The sequence below is a fragment of the Hoplias malabaricus genome, chromosome 7 (assembly GCF_029633855.1).
Source record: "Hoplias malabaricus isolate fHopMal1 chromosome 7, fHopMal1.hap1, whole genome shotgun sequence".
Taxonomy (NCBI): domain Eukaryota; kingdom Metazoa; phylum Chordata; class Actinopteri; order Characiformes; family Erythrinidae; genus Hoplias; species Hoplias malabaricus.
Window position 1 is genome coordinate 18,138,699 of NC_089806.1, and position 21,062 is coordinate 18,159,760.

General features: G+C 38.9%; 1 protein-coding gene across 5 annotated transcripts in view; it reads left to right on the plus strand.

Moving 5' to 3' along the window:
- The window catches only part of runx2b (RUNX family transcription factor 2b), a 67,740-nt gene that overhangs the window by 36,397 nt on the left and 10,281 nt on the right, over positions 1–21,062 (plus strand). For 3 of the 5 annotated variants that reach the window (XM_066676902.1, XM_066676905.1, XM_066676906.1), the window contains exons 1-3: positions 5,873–6,145; positions 7,804–7,960; positions 10,516–10,620. In XM_066676902.1, coding sequence (XP_066532999.1) covers positions 5,873–6,145; positions 7,804–7,960; positions 10,516–10,620 — 535 coding nt within the window. Of the gene's footprint in view, positions 1–4,787; positions 4,905–5,872; positions 6,146–7,803; positions 7,961–10,515; positions 10,621–21,062 lie in introns of those variants that run through there. The other 2 variants (XM_066676904.1, XM_066676903.1) reach the window with 2 other exon arrangements.

Genomic DNA, 21,062 nt, shown 5'->3' on the forward strand with positions numbered 1-21,062 from the left:
AAATGTGAGTGAGTATGTGAGAAATAACGCCCCTTGTGGTACAAATTCCTAACGATATGTGAGAAGGTGAGTATGAGTATGTAACGTGAGTGAGTGAGAACTGTATGAGTATGTGAATAGGTAGTGAGACTGAGTGAGTACTTAATCTGAGTGATTGACTGAGTATGTGAGTATATTGTCAGTCAGTAAATGATTGAGTATATGAGGTTGCAATGAGAGTGAGTGAGCTACAACCCAGGTCTAATAGGAGTACCCAAAAATCTTTGTCACTTAAAAATTGCCCCTAGAACTGAACATCCAGACCGAGTACCATTTGGGCTCTCTCACAGCAGACTTTTAACAGAATATCTCAGTGTGCTCAGTCAAAACAATAGCAAGTTTTGACAGTGTGTGCTTTCACAGACATTGATGAGTAACTAATGATACAAGCTGTCCAATCATGTGTTCACCACAGCTACAACAACACTGGTTGAGTGTGAGGGTGGGGTAAAATGTCTGGTCACCTAGTGAGCTCCACGGTAGACTCCGAGCAGCACGAGCCTTTAATACTGGAGTCCGTCATTATGAGTGTTTAATGGCAGCCTTCGTCACATATCAACGCCCTTTATTTCTTTTCCCCTACCCAAGCCACAGAAGTTCCTTTTCTGTTCCTATTTTTAAGTACAAGTGATCTCAATTAAGGACCTCCACGAAGGCTGGAGGCGGCAGACAGTCATGCCAATAAGAGCAAAAAGGAAATTGCCTTTGTAGCCAACCCCCCCAACACCCCCCTCCCCTTACCCGCCCACCACAGCAAGCCTCCATCTCCACTCTGATTTCCAGACCAGGCTGCCATGCCGCACTCATCCAAAACAGCCAAAGGAAGGCACACAAAGCGCACCCTCGCCATTTTTTACACACTTTATGGAAATTCTCTTTGCCCTGCCTCATTTCTGTGCTTTTGCTCATGATACTTTTGCCTCTGCATGGCTGCAAAACAATTTGCTGGGTAGAGGGATCCACCTCTGCCTTACTTGATGAACTGACATGTCTTGATTACTATTTTTTTTTAAAGTAAATACATCCTCAGAATGCAAACATTATATATATATATATATATATATAATATTATTTAATTAATAAAATGTAATCATTTACGCAATTTCTGTTTTACTTATTTTTAAAAATGTAAATTGGCCCAAGGTGCCCAAATGTTTGCATGTGACTGCACACAGGCAAGTTCAATAAAGTCAAATACGAAAGTTCACTGCTGTCTTCTGTAATGATGTCACCCACAATTCAGCGACAAATAGTAATTATAGGATTAAATTAAATCTAGGGATTGAGAGAATTTGAGGAGGTCTTCCTGATGAGGTAAGGAATATGATTTTTGTGTATGTGTCATCTCTCTCTCTCTCTCTCTCTTCCTCACTCCCTCTCCCTGGTCCTATGTTCTGCTCCCTGCCAATGATGGAAAGTAACTGTTTGAAACTGGAAGGTTCTGTGGCCCCATCAAAATGCTCCACACATAAAGCCATAATTAAGTGTCTCAAAAAATGCACCACTGTGAAATGGAGCCTTGATCCAGGGACTTAAGTGGCTGTATTTTTCCTCCAGACCGACGAAAGAACGCAGGACGAGAGAGAGAGAGGGGGAGAGAGGAAAAAAAGAAGAAAAACACACAGAAAAACACTCATGTAGCACGTTACATAATCCCAGGGCTTTATGAATCTCAATTGGAGTCATTTGGATATCATTACAGCCCTGGAGCTCAGTGTCTCCTTTTGTTTATATTACCAGTCAACAATGGCTTCTTTGTCTCGTGTCATCGCTTATAATAAGGTGTGAATAACCGTAGGGGTACTGAAGAAGAAAAACAAGTGTTTGTAGTGATGACTTTTGAACAAACTACTTGTCTGGCTGCAAGTGAACCTACTATGACATTGACCTCCATTTAGTACCATTTTCTGTGAATGCCTGTTTCATGAGCTGGCCTCTACTGTCATCTTCATCTCAGGCTTTATCACGCTATCACCAGATCCTGAATCAGTTACACTGGGAGGCCTCTATTTCTCAGTCCATGAAAAACTAAGCAAATCACATCATCACGTTTTTGAGTCAGATTAACTCAGACACGGAGGTTTGAGGGTCCACCCCAAAAAATGAAGTGATGATCAGTGAACAGTAAGTCTGTGTCCTTGCTACACGCTGAATGGCTTCAACCCCTTTGCCTCTGTGGCACATCCCAGCCAGCCAGCTGTGTGGGCTGCTCGCGGCTCATTAGAACATCAAACGGCCAGCCCGAAAGGAGTGGGCAGAGCCCCTTGGTCTCAAGGCACAGTGAGTGATTGAAATTAAGTGTGTACACCCCGCACCGATATTGCTGGCAGATGGCGCCCATACTGTACAGCAAAGTGGATTCAGATGTGACAAATGCTCTTTGATATCTCTTTGTGTATGACTTAGCGCACAGCTCTGTTTGGGCCTGCTGACAGCCCCTCTCTGTTCCTGCTATTAACTTTTATTTGTACCATTGCTTTATTGATTGTCAGGATACTTGCGCCTTTACAGAGATAAATTACATTTGAGAGAAATCATCTTGCAGAGGCATCACTAAAAGCAGCCACATAAAACTACAAAGTTTTTTCCCCCCACTATGCACATTACTTTTTGACACCAAGTGACCAAATGATGGAGAAAGCAATAAGTAGGCAAACCTGAGCCCCACAGACTGTTTGAATAATACGCTGTGCAATTTTAGCATGGATACGTTTAATACCATTACAACTTTAATTACAACTGTGCTGATTTATCTGTCTATAAATTTAAAGTTCATCTTTTAAATGTTGGCCAACCTGGGCCATATTTCTGCTCTGCTGGGCATAAAGAGAGGCAGTGTAATTCAATAGGCTTTTTTTCAATCATAACGATGTGCCATATGCTTGTCAGTGCTTCCTGAGACTTATTTCTATCCCTCCCACATCCTTAGGCAGACATACACACACACACACACACACACACTACACATACATTAACACACTTTCCAAGATACACACAATACAGATTTCTTACAAATTTTGGTGCTCAACTAAAAAGTAATTATTCAAAATCCATTAGTATTAACCCCAAGTACATGACATTTTAAGTCTTATTGTTCGGGTTGTGTGTGTGTGTGTGTGTGGGGGGGGGGGGCATTCAATTAATTGTTGGTTGAAAAATGAAATGTAGACAACTTACCTCCTAATCTGTTAGACATGATATGACCAGGAAATTACTTTTTTCCAGGTTTTACATATATGGGTTCTTATGGACATGAACACTATTTGGAGGACTACAGTCTATCTGAAGTTGACTTCTGACAGCAGTGTTAGCCTCATAGTTCTGGTGCTGCTTTTAACAGGCAAATTGTAAATACAAAAAAGTTGAGACTAATCAAATTGTGAAACTGTAAATGTAATTTTTGACACAGTATCCTTTAATCTTAAGAAGGAGTCTAATATAAGCTTATTGGCTTTTATTTTCTAAATGCCTTTAAGGAGTTAAAGACAGTAAACACAATATTTTTTTTTTTTATGACCCAGTTATCTTCACTTTTTGATCATGAAATAGATGTAATTCAAGCCCCTCAGGACCTTCTCACATATTTGTTTCATAATAGCTGTTTAATAATTAATAACATTTTCTGTATACCAAGTCTAAATTTAATAACTCAATCACTTAGTTACATTTCAAGGGGTTAACATGTTAATTTAGTCAGTGTGGATTCCCAACCTTTGCATATAAGAGTTCTGTCATCTTTGAGTTCTCTGCTAAGGAAATCATTCCTGAAGCTTGTGGCTAGGGATTAACCCAAACACATTTTAATCCTAAGGGAAGTTCAAGAGTAAAGCTTTGCATAATAGGCACTATTTTAAATAAACTTATAATGTTCATGTGTACATGGAACTGTAGCTAGATTATTTGAGTTGGGACATTACATGTGATCAACTAAATTGAAGAAGACCATTATCACAGTACATTCTAAGTGTGAGATTGCCATCTACAGTATTATGGAGAGAGCAAAGACCATTAGCTCATGTCTTCATGCTAAATCATGCAGGCTATATGGGCCACAGTTGTTCTGTTTTGTGCCATCCTTTGGTGGGTTTCTGTTCTACTCACTCTATGATCTGACTGTTTGGATCCATTGTTTCGGAAACACCCATTTTAATAAAAAGAATTTAAAACAATTATTTTTCAAGGTCCATGCAACATTCTACAATGACACAAATTACAAATTATTTGTAATATTGCCTCCTTAATGATGCCAACTTCCAAGCGTACCCATGTTTAATTTGTATTAGTGTATGACTTTACACTTTGATTATTGTTTTGTTTGTGTTTGTGTGTGCGCTATGCTAAACACCTTGAATGTTCTTTCATATTCACCAGTGTTTTCTGTATCCTTATATAAAAATTAAGATTTAAAAATCATTTGGAATTTAAAAATCTTATATTAATAAGTAACCACTAATATAATACAGCTTAGTTTCCCCACTGACATTAAGTTATAACTATTTGTTTGTATGTTGGCATTGTTGCATTAGCTTTCCTCTGACTTCAGGCTCCACATGTTGCTGTGGCATCAGGCTAATGAAGGGCTGACTGGAGCAGTAACCCACAAAAGGAGCAAAGCCCAGAAACACACACCTTCAAAGCCTAACCGCACTAGTCTACAGACGCTGGGCTCCAATAAGCTCATTTCTTTTCACCCACCGCAGCTTTTTATTCGTGAGTTAAAGTGAGCTTAATACGGCACTGTGGTTTTAGCTCTGTTTGTGTCACCTGTTTAACCTGAGAGAACAGCAAAGGGCGGGAAGAACGTTGCCATGCTAGCACAGCTCACAGGAGAGAGGGAGACAGCCGCTAAAATAGTTCACAGCAGGGTAAATAGTGAACTTTCGCGGCCTGGTTTTAAAAGACTTGCCGTTTTTAAAGTCAGACCTTCAAAATAGTTTTAAAAAAACTTAAATATTTTTTTCATTGCATTGTGTTCGGTCGGCGAGATGTAAACATTGTCTCCTGCTGTATTGCTACATTGTAGATAAACTCTGCACATATATAGGCTACTTATGACTACCGGTAATATCAGTCACTCTGACGACAATATCATTTAGCCGCTATTGTAGCCTGTATCCTATGTAATATCTTTGATGATAACCTGGTGGTAGATATGAAAGAACGATTTTTACATTGGACACAGCTTTGCCCTACGCCCTCGGATTGTACCTCAAATAACCTATACCTAAAAAACCGTTTAGACCAAACACGTACTCCTGCAAAACAGCTGTATCCTAACCCTTTCAGTAATTCATTTCTGTCTGGTAAATTCAGACGTCTGGTTCTCATCACCACTGCTGTACTCAGTTGGTATTTTATAATGGAGCATTTCATATCAATCCTCTTTCATCGGCGCTGTGTTTATGTTAATTAATGTACATCCATTTTGGGGGGAATAAACGTGTCGGTAGCGACAGATGTTCTGTACATAACGAAAACTGCTTTTGTCTCGTAAGCTGCCTTTTAATGCACGGAAAACATGGCAATTTGGATTGAAATTTCGGCGTCGCGAGGGTAGTGCGCGTGTTTGAGTGAGTAAGTGCGTGCGTGCGTGCGCGCGCGAGTGTGTGTGTGTGTGTGTGTGTGTTTCGACACCCGCAGCACTTCCGAAGCTCATTTGAGGCTGCCTACGGCCGCTTAAGCGCTGCTTATTCACAACGCCGAGCTCATTCGCTGATTTTAGCGGAGAGAAAGGTGAAGTTAAACCCTCGCCTCAACTTACCTCCTCTCTTCTACTCTCTCTTCCTGCTCTTCCCCTCTCCTCTATCCTTTGGTCCGTGTTTTTGTCGCTGGGATGCGCATTCCCGTAGACCCGAGCGCCAGTCGGAGGTTCAGTCCTCCCTCCAGCAGTCTTCAGACGACGGCGGTGAAGATGAGCGAGCTGAGCCCGAGCGCGGTGCACTCCGAGGTGGCGGCGCAGCGGCTACGAGCCGCGGACAACCGCTCCATGACCGACATCATCGCGGACCACCCAGCCGAGCTCGTCCGTACCGACAGCCCCAACTTCCTCTGCTCCGTGCTGCCCTCTCACTGGAGATGCAACAAAACCCTGCCCGTCGCCTTCAAGGTGAGGCGTTTTTTGTTTTTTGATTTTCTTGCTTTGGAGTATTTGCCGAAAAGAAATAAGTTTAAGTTCTGTTTTATAAGTATAGGATACACCAAAGCAAGTGCTGTTAATAAACACGGGTTATGGGTTACTCCTGGTCACAAACAAATCTGGATACTAATGCACAGTTACTCTTTATTTTATAAAAGTAATCCATTGGAAAATTATATTAATGTCATGAATCAAGGGGACTGTATATACATGCAATATTATTTACCCCAACATGTTAAACTTAGCGAATAAATAGAAATGGTGCTCTAAACTTTGGAGAAAATCCAATAGAAAGTCTGTTCCGCATAAAGAATGTGATCCTTTATTTTCACTTAGAAAAACACAAAAATATGTCATTTGAACAATGGTGCTCAAGCCTTTGCATATAACGGTTTCTGTGTGGTATAAGCCATGGTTTTGTGAATGGTAGGCTTCACTGAAAAAAAAAGTATTGCTTTGAATTGACTGCTTCAAATGTATTCAGCTGTTCTAGGTGAATAAAATTCAAACCTCAACACAATTCCTGCCCAAAGTCAGCAAACTGAAAGCTAACGTATTTGTTTCATGTGAAACCAATGTACACATTTGAAGAAAGTCCATTCAAAGCAACATTTCCTTTTGCCTGATAACGTGTATCTGTTTCTGCTCCAACAGAATTGAAAGCTTTCTTAAAGTTTTAGGCTTTATCTGACCTCTAACTGTATTTCTTATGAAGAATAGAGATCTTTTGCTCCTTTGGATACTCATTAGATCGACCTCAAATTTCCTTGCTGAGCATTTGGCTTCATCCTTAGTTAATTAAGCATAATAACCACTTATTACGCAGTATATCTGTGTGTAGTTAAATGTCTGGCTGTCTGGCTGAGTTTTTTCTCCAAAGCAGTTGCGAAAGAGTGCGTTCCTTTAGTTTTTCTTTTCTTTTCTTTTTTTCTTTTTTTTTCATTTTTGTCAGATTCCCATTCTTATGTGGTCAAGGTCTATTTTATTCATTTTATTGTTGGTTTCTTCACCATAAAGCAGCAGTTTTTATTTTAATTTTTTGTAAATTAAATGATCTTATCTTAAACTCACCAGACACAGATGGAAAGGTTGAATTTGCCTGGGGAATATGGTTTGCACATGTGTTTCTCCTCATGGACTATGACATGGAGCCCTGTTTGAAAAATTGTTTTACTATTAAATTGTGACCTTAAACTATAGATCATAGATAGTAGATTTTATTGCTTCACCTAGTAAAACAAAAGACATATATAGAATAAAAATGATTAATATATGGTTTTGACAATAGTAATAACGGCAATATGTACTGTTAAAACTAACTATACTTTATAATGTACTGGGGTGGCATTTGTGTGGCATATGACTAACTATGCCATGTTGGATATCAGAAAAAATATATTTAAATTAAACTTAAATGTTAAAGTTATATTTGCATAGGATTTTTTATACAATTTATTTTGTGTGTTTAATGCACTTGGTACCAATAATGCACAATGATACATTCAATGTATACAATTTTCAAGAAGGATTTTGTTTAATGTATCTATTTTATACACTGAACTACACAACTTGCACTTTTTTTTGCTTTAGAAGTGTCCATCACTACAGACAGTGCGATCTCTGTGCAGGTAGTGGCGCTGGGAGAGGTTCCTGATGGGACAGTGGTCACAGTGATGGCTGGAAATGATGAGAATTACTCAGCTGAGTTGCGGAATGCTTCAGGAGTGATGAAGAACCAGGTGGCTCGCTTCAATGACCTGCGTTTCGTGGGTCGCAGTGGGAGAGGTTAGTGTACATTCTGGATATGAACCTGTCCATTTCATGATTCTGCAACTTTGTAATGCTTTATAAGTTTTGTTTGAATTTTTCAGAACATTTGTTTTTACACTCATGAAAGTCATTAAGTCTCAGATTTTTGGCACCAGGACAGTAAAAAACTATCATTGAGCTGTCATCAGAGTTTAGCAGAGTAAAGCTAGATTGTCTCCTGTGTGTAATTATCAGGTCTGATCCACTTAATGCCTATTTACTGATGTTTACACAAATGGATATGTAAGTAGATTAGATTATGTGAAGTATACTGTGTTGACACAAGATAGGAGGGATTACACAATAAGGGTGCTTTGTACGTTGGTAGTTGTTAATATTAGCCAATGATAAAAAATTTTTACATGCACTTATACTGTACTTAAGAGCAATATTTGTCAGGAGATCATGTGTAAAGGGCTTGTGCAGTCACATGGGGACGCAAGACATTCTCTGAATAATTACACCCAGTGAGTGTACTTACCATATCAGTTACGAGCCAACACGCTCTAAAACCACATCAGAGCGCTGCAAGAGACAGCGTGTTCATTAAGTTGCAGGTTTGTGTGCATTCCTTAGTGTACCTAAGAGGAATGTCATATCCCTGTGTGATAGTTACTGATGATTTAATCCTTCCCATAATGGACTATTATTTGGAGTTATATGGAGTATTATTTACTGATGAATTAAATGAAGAATATGCTGAGACTGCACTGGAATTGCGTGATGACACTGGAAATATTGGACTGAGTACATTTACAAGTCAGAGAAACAAAGGATGATGTAAATATATTTAATTAATCATTGTATATTTGATGAATGTTTAGTGATTTTAGGTATGGAGGAAATTTCAAATATCAAAATATTTTATTTCTTTGACACATGACATGCATCAATTTATGTAGATTTTCTGAGGTGTGTTCAGTTGGAATTCAGCTAAAAACACAGTGTTGGTTCATTTAAAAAAATGATATCAATAACATTTTTTGTTTAGTATTTTTATTCAGTATTTCACATAATATGCTGTACTGAATCTCATTAAGAAGGATTTATTATACTCCATTTTCAGTTGGTCATGCCTTGATACAATTTATCATGGTAATTACTCCTTTGATCTTCAGATAGCTGTTTGTTTCTGAAGATTTAACCCCTTAAATACTCAAAACTCTGTTCATGATATGTACAGCCTTTTGCCAAGGATGTACTGAATAACAAAGTTTAGGACTTAAACGACTCGAAAGTGTCCGTAGGTATGAGTGAGTGAGTGAATGTGTGTGTGTCTGTGTTGCCCTGTGAAGGACTGGCGTCCCCTCCAGGGTGTGTTCCCGCCTTGCGCCCAATGATTCCAGGTAGGCTCTGGACCCCCCGCGACCCTAAATTGGATAAGCGGTTACAGATAATGGATGGATGGATGGAGGACTTAATAAGTCTTGGATTTTAAGTGGTTAATGATTTAATGCAGAAATTCTGACATATACGGACTGCTAAAACAGTCATTCACTGTTCAGTTCATTCTCTGCAAAACCGGCTGGGTTGGTGAAAGCAAACACCATCTTAGTAAAAATAACAAAACATCTGAAAGGCATTCAAAGCTACGAACAACATGTTATGGCTCAAAAGTATATGAACACCAAAGAAAACAAGGAGCCATAGAAAAATAAGAAATATGAGAGCTAATTAACTAAAACCAAGGAAACCACTGAGAATTCCAGAGCAATCCATCTTCCACACTGTATAATTTAAATTTTTAAGGTTCATTGGTTTGTCTGGTGTTGAAGGAAAATGACCACCAGGAAAAGACAGTCATATTTGACTGTTTGTACTAAACAATTGCATTATATTAATCAGTAAAACACTATTAAACTAAATCTTACTCTGTTTAAATTTGGAATGTCTTAAATTAGATTGGCAGGTAATACAATTTTTGGGAAATCAGTACCATATTGGTCACACCATTTGCAAGACTGAAACTAAGTAGGTTATATTACGTACAGTCTCTACCTGAAATACTTGTATTTATTTTTTCATCATTTTAAAAGAGTTGTCTGAGAATGCTGCAGAGAAACTCTGTGATTTTTAGTGTTGAGAGAGCATGTGCTGTGCCAGATGTGTTGCCATGGCTTTCCTCCCACTTCTTCCTGTCTCCTTGACCAACGAGTGTCATTTCTGAGCAAGAACAGTTAGGCCACCATGTTAATCTCCCCCATTCCGTCATGAAACCCCACTAGAGTACAATTTGTCTGGGCTGCTTGTTTAGGGAAGTTGACTGATGAGCCAGGCTTGTTGATGTGAATGCCAATCTGTAATGCTGTTTAATCCTTAGTTGGTCTGCTCCTCCCCAGCCTCCCAAATCAAAGGGAAAATGTCTAGATTGGGGATTGTCCCAAATGAAGAAATAGTATTTTAATTGAGCAGAAATCCCACCATATATCCCTGTTTAAATTAGAAAGAACACTTCATTCATTGATGTAAAAATGTATGGCATGTTTTTGCTGTCAGCAACTAAGCCTGTAAATGTTTTTGTGTTTACACAGGGAAGAGCTTCACCCTGACGATTACAGTGTTCACAAATCCACCGCAAGTGGCCACTTACCACAGAGCCATTAAGGTCACCGTGGACGGACCAAGAGAGCCAAGGAGTGAGTGGCCTTCAATATTACACACTCCTCGCTCTAACCACATCTCTGTATTCTGTCCTCACATACACCTTCCTCTTACACTGTGGTTCTGCTTCATTACATGTTTGTGGTCATTGAATTACTATGACGTTTCAGTCTCACATATTCTACTTCTCAGGTAGTTTCGATTTTCAGATTCTGGAAGCTTTTGATTTGGCATGAAAAGTCTGAAGAGTTTGAATATTAACACATTTTTCTTAAGAAATGATATGACTTCTTAAACTCTAGGCTTCTATTGCTATAAATTGTGACATATTCACTGTGCGAATATTCAATATGCGAAAATATGAGGAAGAGTAACTGAGGAGGAAGAGTAGTCTGCACCTTCGATTTCAAATGGATATCCCAAAATACCAGTATTTTGCAGCCTAATCTGTGATTTAGCATCAACAGTGATTTTTTTGTTTATCTTTACTTAGAAAAGAGAAGAAAGTCAGTTGACTCAAATTATTACATATATCTTATCTTATATTATAAGCCAATGAGCAGGTGCTGAGTGTTCTAAGTGGTGGGAAATTATTTTCTGCAATAACTGACCATACACAGATGTGGTAGATAAGAGCGTATACTTTAAATGAAGAGTGCTATGCTTAATGGCTTCACTTAGGCTCTTATAGCAGCTTCCTTTGTCAGAAAGCAAAGTTCATATCAGAACAAAGTGCATTACTGTACAGTACATTTACGGAACTTAGTATTATTTCTCATTAATTTTAAAATATTTTTTTAATGAAAATATTTTCATGGTAAACCAGTAGTTAACCAGACTCCCTATGGGATCTTGTCAAGTTGTCAGTGTAGGTGCAGGAGCAGACTGCACAGGGGCTCCACTGGGGTGCCATTGTGCTAACATCAGCTCATTTTAATGGGCCTTATAAAATAAAGTGGGAGAAAAAGGACTTGACTACGGCGTTTAGAGCCAACTGGTCTGGAAAGCAGCTGTTTTACTTTATCTTGAAAAAAATATATACTCTCTATCTTGGCATAAGAATCAACCCTATCACATCGCAAGCAGCATTTCTCTCCCCTTGCCTCTCTCTAACGGCGGTCTCAATGAACACATATGGTCCTGGTATTTGAAGTCACTTGGGCTGCACTAGCTGTATGGTCTTGATTCTTCATTGTATTAAAATGGCCTCTAGCAATTGCAGAACTTTTCTTTGATGTTGAAGACTTCCTATGCATCTGCTCCATCTTGAAGTAAAGTTTCGAGGGGCCGATGACTTCCATGTTATTGTGCCCAGTAACAGATGATAAGTTCAGAGGACATTCTTAGATATGTTCTGAGCTCAAGCCCTTTTTACACTCTCAGTTCCACTTGAACACTACACTAGATTGCATTATGCTGCTGTTTCTTGAGACCCCCTTTTTCGTTTCATCAAGTGCACACACATTTTTTAAGATGCAAATGCCAGTCAAACACAATTTATTAATTCTAAGACGTGCGTAGCTCTAATAAGGTAGACAAAGAAGAAGGCTGTATTTATAATGGGCCATTGGTGCTGATCACTGGGTTGGAAAGGCACATGGGCCCTCATAATAATGTTGTATTTCAGCACTTCCTTAACACTGAGATTCTGCATCATTAAACCTCCAATTGGTGTTAATGAGAGGGTAATTAAGGAAGAGGCCCCGCTTACCAGGCCAGACAATACTAACAGTGTGCTGTCAGAAAATTTTCAACAACCAAACACCTGAAAGAACACTCCTTCTGATTCACTTGTTGCCAATTATATTTGCTATGCTTTAGGCAGTTTAGGTGTGATTTAAAAATAGCGTGTGTATGTTTTTATACAAAATGTATAATTTTCAGTCAAAATATCCTTCGCTCATTATGTTACAAACCCTGTGTCTTAATACTGACACGGTTCATTTAGGCTTTCTTTCCCTTGTCTGTCTACAGGGCCTCAGACTTAGCTGAATATGTAGCAGATATTAGTTCAGCATAGTCTATGCATTATTAATGTGTTTATGTATTTAAATAGGCCCTGATGGGTGCCATATGAACCCTTGAGGGGTGAGGGCCTCCAGTGCGGCCTGCTCTTATTTGAGAGCGAGTGAGTGATAGGGCAGGGCAATGCAAGTGTTGAAAACGTGGTGTCATAAACACATCTGTGCACACTGACACCATTCTCCTGGTTAAAGACTTTATTTTCATTCCAGCTCTTTGCATATCTCTGCCATAGACTGAGCTGAAGAAGCCTGCATTGTTGTACAGAAAAATTAAATGTGAATGTGAATTTTCTTGATTAAAATGTGTTAGTTATTACCACATGTGTTAAATATAACCATGTTATAGCCATGTGTGTTATATATTAAGAAGTTATTTCTTAAGAAAAAAATATGCCACAGGTGCAACCTAATTAATATGCCACTGCAATGTAGCCCCATGCTGGGTTCACATACTATGAGAGCTCAAGGTCCAAGATACTGTTTAAGGTTCAAAAGAAAATAAGAACCAAATTTTTATATAAATATATAAATAAATAAATAAATATATATATATATATATATATATATATATATATATATATATATATAAATAAATTAATTAGCATTTTCATCTGAAATGTGAGTTTTGTATAAATTAATAAATAAATATGTTTCTATTTTTAATCCCATTACATGCTCTAAAGTATCATTGTTTGCACTTAGTAAATTGCAACAGACACATTTAAATATTGAAAATTGCAATGGGGGAAACATTAATCTGATCAAAAATGTTGAATATGCAGTTTTTTAATTTATAAAAATTTACAAATTGGAATAAAATCCATCACAGTGAATCACATTTTTGCATTGTTAGACTTGCATAAGCTCAGAAACTACAGACACTGGAATATATTTTAGAAAAACTTGGAACCCCCTCATTTTTGCTCAGTGATAGCATAATTGTGTTTTTGTCTGGCTGTGTTTTGTGAAATGATTTATATCCATGCTGTTTAGTCTTGTCAGGAGTCTAAAAAATGCCTGTAGGGTTTTAACTTTGCCTCTTGGCCAGGACAATTTTTGTAGTTTTGTGTGTGTGTGTGTGTATGTGTGTGTGTGCGCGCGCACATACACAGTCATTCGGGGGGTAACTCAGGCTTTGCAGTAACTCTTAATAGCACTCATTAAAAGTCATTTGAACTAATAGATTGGGCGGGGCTGGTTAAACCAACACACTTGCGCTGGAGGCCCCATGTAATTATACAACGTATGTCGGACTGTCATGCATTGTAACACGTTTAGAATGATCTATGTGTTGTACATGTCTCTACTTGAATAATGACAGAAGTCCAGTGTTGCAGTGTGTGGGGATTAGAAGAGACCAGGTGCTCATTTGACAGCTTTTACTTGCAGTTTAACAGAATCCAGCATATTACTCTCATTGTTTTGACACTTCGACACATCAGCATGTTCAATGGGAACAATAACCTGCTTGCAGCAATAACAGTGGCCAAGATTGTTGCTGAGACAGTAAAATGAATATATCTGGCCTTTGTTCAACAACTTGTGCTCTGTCGACCACACAAGACCAATAGACATTATTTAACCTTACAGCAAATGAAAAAAGTGTCAGTTTCACTCAGCTTAGGCCTCACTTAGGGTTGCCTTTACAATGGGAACTGCTCACATAAAACCAATCCAAACAAGAGAAGAGAAGGGAGGAAAATGGGCGGTCGCAAGCTTTGGCCAGGCAGCAATATGCTGCCATGCTGGGGCTCCAAGAGGTGCCAGCAGCATGTGTTTGGATATACACTATATTGCAAAATGTATTTGCTCGTCTGCTTTTGCAAACTTATGAATTTGAGTGACATCCCATTCTTAATCCATAGGGTTTAATATGATGTCGGCCCACCCTTTGCAGCTATAACAGCTTCAGATCTTCGTGGAAGGCTTTTAACAAGGTTTAGGAGTGTGTTTATGGGATTTTTGAGCATTCTTCCAGAAGTGCACTAGAAGAACGAGAAGGCCTGGCTTGCAGTCTCCGCATTAATTTTTGCCATTGGTGTTCTGTCGGGTTGAGGTCAGGACTGTGCAGGTCGGTCGACTTCTTCCACGCCAAGCTCACTCATCCATGTCTTTACGGACCTTGCTTTGTGCACTGGTGCACAGTCAGGTTGGAACAGAAAGGGGCTATCCCCAAACTGTTCTCACAAAGTTGGGAGCATGAACATTTCCAAAATCTCTTGGTATGCTGAAGTTTTATGAGTTCCTTTCACTGGAACTAAGGAGCCAAGCTCCTGATAAACAACCCCACAGCATAATCTCTCTTCCACCAAACTTTACACAAGTGCCATTCTCCTGGGAACCTACAAACACAGACTCTTCTATCGGATTGCCAGCCAGAGAAGAGTGATTTGTCACTCCAGAGAACACCTTTCTACTGTTTTAAGTCCTCTGGCAGCATGCTTTACACCACTGCATATGACACTTTTCATGACGTAAGGCATAGATACAGCTGCTTGGCCATGGAAACCCATTCAATGAAGCTTTCTACACACTGTTCTTGAGATAATCTGTTGGCCACATGAGGTTTGGAGGTCTGTTGCAATTGACTCTGCAGAAAGTTGGTGACCTCTGCACACAATAGGCTTCAGCATCCACTGGTCATGCTCTGTTTTACATGGCCTACCACTTTGTGGCTGAGATGCTGTTCTCAGTTGTCTCCACTTCTCTATAATACCACTGAGATAATAAGAGATAAGACAATAAGATAACGAGATAATACCTAGATGACGTTTGCTTATTAAAAAGTTACAGTTTTTATTTTTGTATGGCATTTTGTTTTCTGTTACTGAGATTAAAGTTAAATGGTCCATTCATATTACATTCAGTCCCATGCACAAGTAAGAGATCACCATAAGTTCATGTTATTTCCAGTCAGAACAGCTTTCTGTTTAAATATTCAGTTTTCTTTATCATAAAAGGCAAAACACATTTAGTGGAATATTACATATAAATTCCTCTAGACATGAACTTTCAACTTGCAAACTTTCAAAGAACGTCCATAAATTAAATATTCTAAATCCCATGTGTTGGAAAAATGTTTACAGGTGTCAAATACTTATGATATATTGGGGTCAAAACCTTTTAGAATAATTCTTCTGGACACAGACAAATAAACAAGAGCAAAGAGAAAAAACTAGGCAAGCCTAGTTTTGCCAGACCACCATATAGCCATTGTCACAGAGGTGTGTCAGGCATTTCAAAACCAGGAACATCCAGAATACATAGCCTTGTCATTGTAAGGTCTGGAGAAGCTTTGGTGCTTCACATCAATGTCTTTGTTTACATGTGGTTTTTATTATGTAATTGTCTTATACAGAAAATATGGAGGGCAGGACTAATTAATGCAGAAATAAAAAAGGAGTACAAAGTTTTGTTCATAATATTTAAAACTGGAATCAGTGTTTTACTTGTTCATTTTATTTAAGGACAAAGAAGACCAAGAACATTTTGTTGAGTTTAAGAATTATAATTACTTATTTATTCAATGTAACAGGTTAGAGTAAAACATGTGAAGTGCGGCTATATGGAGCTTTATAAACACACTAATGCCACAAAATATCTCCCCACCACAAAGACACACACTCATGTGAAATAAGACAAATTCAGCAGTGTTTCTCTCTCTGTAAGATATAATACGTGTGTAAATATTGCAGAGTTCCGAGCCGTTCTGCTGAGCTTGTGAGTAACGGTGTCACACAAAACACAGCCCCAGAAACACACAGAGTGTGTTCCTGTCTTATTTCCTATCATTCCGCCATTGTTTGCGCTGAGGAACCTACTGTTTTTTATTTCCAGCTGGGAACTAATTTTTCTGGTTCTCCAACCGGTTTATGTCGGTGCAAAATGTGCTGAATGGTTCCAAATTTAGCTTGAACTGGAATGTGAAATATGGCTGAACTAGCAACAGATGGCGTATTAGCGCCACGTTAAGTTCTTTCTGTGAAATATTGCTGAACTAAAAGTTCCTACTTGCGTATGCGCATTTCAAAATCAGGAGTCAGTCAATCAGTCTGTAAGCGAAAATGCCTCTTCTAGGCCGGCCTGGTAGGCGGTTCAGTAAAAAGACCCTCATACTTGAATATTTCTCCACTTTAGTACCGGACTGGGACATAAATGTGACAAAGTCTAAGGTATGGCAACCCCATACTATTCGTGTTTGTGCTCTTCATAGCTTTGTATTATGTGATTAATTTTAAGGACTTCATAATGTCAGCCCGCCCACATAAGACAGTTGTTCCACTTTTCCATGGAAAACAAATGACAGATTGTTGTTTACAGTTTCATTTAGTTTATTATTTCATGTACAAAGCCATTTTGTCTTGGTCGAAAATGTTATCACGGTGCAGTTCTATATGCCATAGGCAACTAAAATGCTGGATGCCTAGGCTAACTTCGTTGGACTAAAACAAATTAAACTAGCAAATGAGAACTTCATGTTCATGTGTGGTGGACTAAATGTATGTTAAACTAATTTATTTTGTGTTTATTTCTCCCCATGAAAAATACACTTGTGCACAAATACACTTACATGTAAAGAACAAGTCTGTCTTTTTTTCCTACGGTGCATGTACAATGTTTGATGATGGTGATGGTTTGTTTGGGTGATCTTTTGGTAAATCTAAATTTTTAATAATTTTGAAAACTCACAGTGTTTCTAGACAAATAATTTAATTCTCAAGTGAAAGAGCTCCAAGTAGCTTCTGAAAAATTAATTACCTGAGGCTGTTAAGACTGGAAATCAAATAAATAATGGGTGGTCTGTAACCTTTGCACAGTACTGTATAATTAGCAGCCTATGTAGGTAAATCATGGGACATAGCAGAAGAATGTTTAACTCCGCAGCCACACATTGTATAACAAAGGCTGCTGACTAAATGTGTGTGTGTGTGTGTGTGTGTGTGTGTGTGTGTGTGTACTCTAGATAGCCAGGGTGTACAACAGAGCAGCATCGTTTTAGCTCAGAATATACTGATGCCGTTCTTTTAGGAGTCACATTGCTTTCATACGAGCATAGAGGTGATGAAGGAGTGTGCCTGCGGTTTGAAAAGGGCTGAGGGCTCTTGTAGTTTTTGTGTGTGTGTGTGTGAGTGTGTGTGTGTGTGTGTGTGTGTGTGTGTGCGTACCCTTTCCCTGCCTGGCTTGCCTCCTAAATGCTGAAATGCAAAGACCACACAGACACCTGGCAGCTCTCCACAACAGTCTGACTCTCTCTCTTTCTCTCTCTGTCTCTCACACTCTCTTTTGCTCTTTGAGCTTGTGTGGCTGGCTGTCACCCATGCTGACATTTTTTTGCCTTTTTTCACTCTTCTCTGCCCTTTTTCAATCTTTTGCTGCTTGCTGTAGATTCTCGTGGTGCTACTGTGGTAAAAAAAATGAAACATTTTGATCTGCTGTGTCTCTCTTCCAGTTGGAATATTTTCTCATCACAAATGTCCCCTCGTCAAGTCTTTATTACTGCTCTGTCCAATTCTGTTGTGAGTTACTCCACTCACTGTGATTAGGGAGTTCAGTGATACAGTTATTGATCTAGAAGGTAATTAATACTTTGTTGGAGCAGATGACAATTTTTTATTGTTTTGCTTATTAAAGTTCAGTTTACTGCAGTATATAAGGGACTATGTTAGTATACACTGAAACACCTAAAATGAGCCATTTTGTAATTTTCCATAGTCACATTATTATTTTATGTAACTAGTGAAATATTTCTGTTAAACAGGCTCTCATATCCAGCACTACTTACAGATGCAGGTGAATGTAAAGTTAGGTGACTTAAAATAGTGCCAGTTCTGTCTGAATAGGGAACCTGGCATTTGAAATATCTCAGTAATACTATGTTGAGTGAGTTTAGAACATCGTTTAACAAATTTTGCTCAGGTTTGAACATTCATTCATTCATCCATTCATTCATTATCTGTAACCGCTTATCCAGTTCAGGGTCGCCGTGGGTCCAGAGCCTACCTGGAATCATTGGGCGCAAGGCGGGAATACACCCTGGAGGGGGCGCCAGTCCTTCACAGGGCACCACAGACACACACACATTCACTCACACCTACGGACACTTTTGAGTCACCAATGCACCTACCAATGTGTGTTTTGGGAGTGTGGGAGGAAACCGGAGCACCCGGAGGAAACCTACGCGGACACAGGGAGAACACACCAACTCCTCACAGACAGTCACGCGGAGCGGGAATCGAACCCACAACCTCCGGGCCCCTGGAGCTGTGCCTCCCAGGTTTGAACAGGATTCAGAATTTCACAGTTTTAAGCCTGTTTTTAACATTTAGGCCTTCATGTACACTTTACTTTGTTTTTCCTCGCTGCCTTTGGGATCTCTAAACATTTTACTGTGCCATTCTGGACTCAGACACTCATTCATTTAACACAGACCCAAAAGCTTTAAAAAAAGATGTACTGGGGGAAAAAACAGGGCGTTATGGAAAGTTTATTTATATTTTAAAGTTTGGTTCAATTCTCAATGGAATTCATCAACTCATTCATTTATTATACCATTATGTTTTTAGATTAGTTTGTATAGTTTTTCTCCAGGACAGTTTTTGTTGTCTCTATGTGTTCATGTATTGCTATAATATCAGTGTTTTTGGACACTTGGATTGATCAGAGGCTAGTTCAGTTCAGATTCTATTCAGTTTCTGATCCTCTATCCTTGTGTCTTGTGTAAGTTAGATGTGTAACATTGTATGCATCACAGAGAGCTAAAAGGAATGGACATAACCAAACAAGTGACGGATCAATCAAAGTTATATATGTGCTTTTGTGCATGAAAGACTCCTTCTCCTCGTCTCCTCTGCCCTCAGAAGCACATCGCTGCTCCACTAATTTCTTCTTCCTCTGTCACAGCTGCTGTGTTTGTTTATAGTTTTAGTCGAAATGGCCCCACACGCTGATGTAAAAGTAGCAAGGAAACCTCAGATAATATCGCTGACTTATTTGTGCCTTATTTCAGGAGCAGGTTGTCTGCTTACTCAGAGCCTGTGGCTATCAGAGAGGATGACTTCATGGCTAGAGATATTATCTGGATATTACCTTGATCGATGCTTAAAGAGTCTGGCCTGAGTCAGCTGGAGATTGCATATCTCTACTCGTAACATTTGGCCTGGGTCCCACTGGGCCAGTCAAGCATCTGGAATGAATGTGTCCGTGCTTCCGCTTCATGATTGGACAGGGAAGTGTTGACTATCAAAAATCTCACCCTGTTGTCTGGGAGATGATGGGAATGTTTGGGACTTTCCCTCCAGCAGCGATATCATCTGGTTTCCTGACTCTCTTAAAGACCTCTTCTCATTCATACTCAGTCCCTGTGTTAATTCCTCTACAGCAGCTGACAACACTCCTTAGCGCCAGACTCTACATGGTGTCTAGAGATGAACGGGGAGGGAGGAGCTACCCCTGTGTGTATTTAAATAAAAAACATATAACACATAAATGACAATCACAGCAGATATTCATTATAAATTATAACTGTTCTGCAATAGTTGAACCTATAGTACACAGCACACTTAAATAAATCTACAGCTGTAATTTGAGCTGAAGCCATGGATTGCTCTGTTGCTTTTATGCAGTGGTTTTGAGAAGAAATAAAAAAAAATGGGAAAGCAAAGAAATCTTAGGCAATGTTTCAAATATTTGTTTTTCTGGTAGGTGGTCTATTCTGAACATTATTGCATTTAAGATCAAGAGGGAAAAGGCTTTTCAGAAGATTTATTTTAAGAGATTAGATATGAATTTTCAGCAGAAAATGCAAAACAGTTTTAGACTGACTTTTATAGGTATGGAAAATATCCAATACAGATTACACTGAAAAAATGAAAGTGAGTCTCCTGAGAGAATGAAATGCTGCCAAAAGAATGGACACTAATGAAAAAACTAAAGAATAAAAATTATATATATATATATATATATATATATACACAAAGCTACGATGGATTTGGTATTTTTGCTTCTGAGCTTCCCTTAAATTTGTCTTTACAGTGCTGAGCCATACTAGCAAATCCACTAGCTCAGTTTTCCCTATCACGGGTCAGTGGAGCATCACAATGATTTTGGATGTATATCAGTTTTTTTTGGATGTAATGCCCTTCCATGGCAATTTATGAAGCATAAAACTGCTTCTTATAAGTTTCTTCTTATTTTTTTTATTTAATTGTTTTCAGTCTATTTTGTCTTATATGACCAGTTCACCTCCTGTCATAGTCTGGCTGCATGGCCAAGGGCTAAAAGTCTGTGTGTTTGAGTTGATGTTGCGTATCTCAACCCCCCTAGTGAAATGTAAATATTGCCCTCCCTCCCTAACTGCAATAACATGTGCAGTGCTTGAGGGAGTCTTCCGCAGCCACTGCTCAGCTCTGCCCGAGAAGCCGTCAGCACATCCAGCGCTCCTAATTTACTGTTGA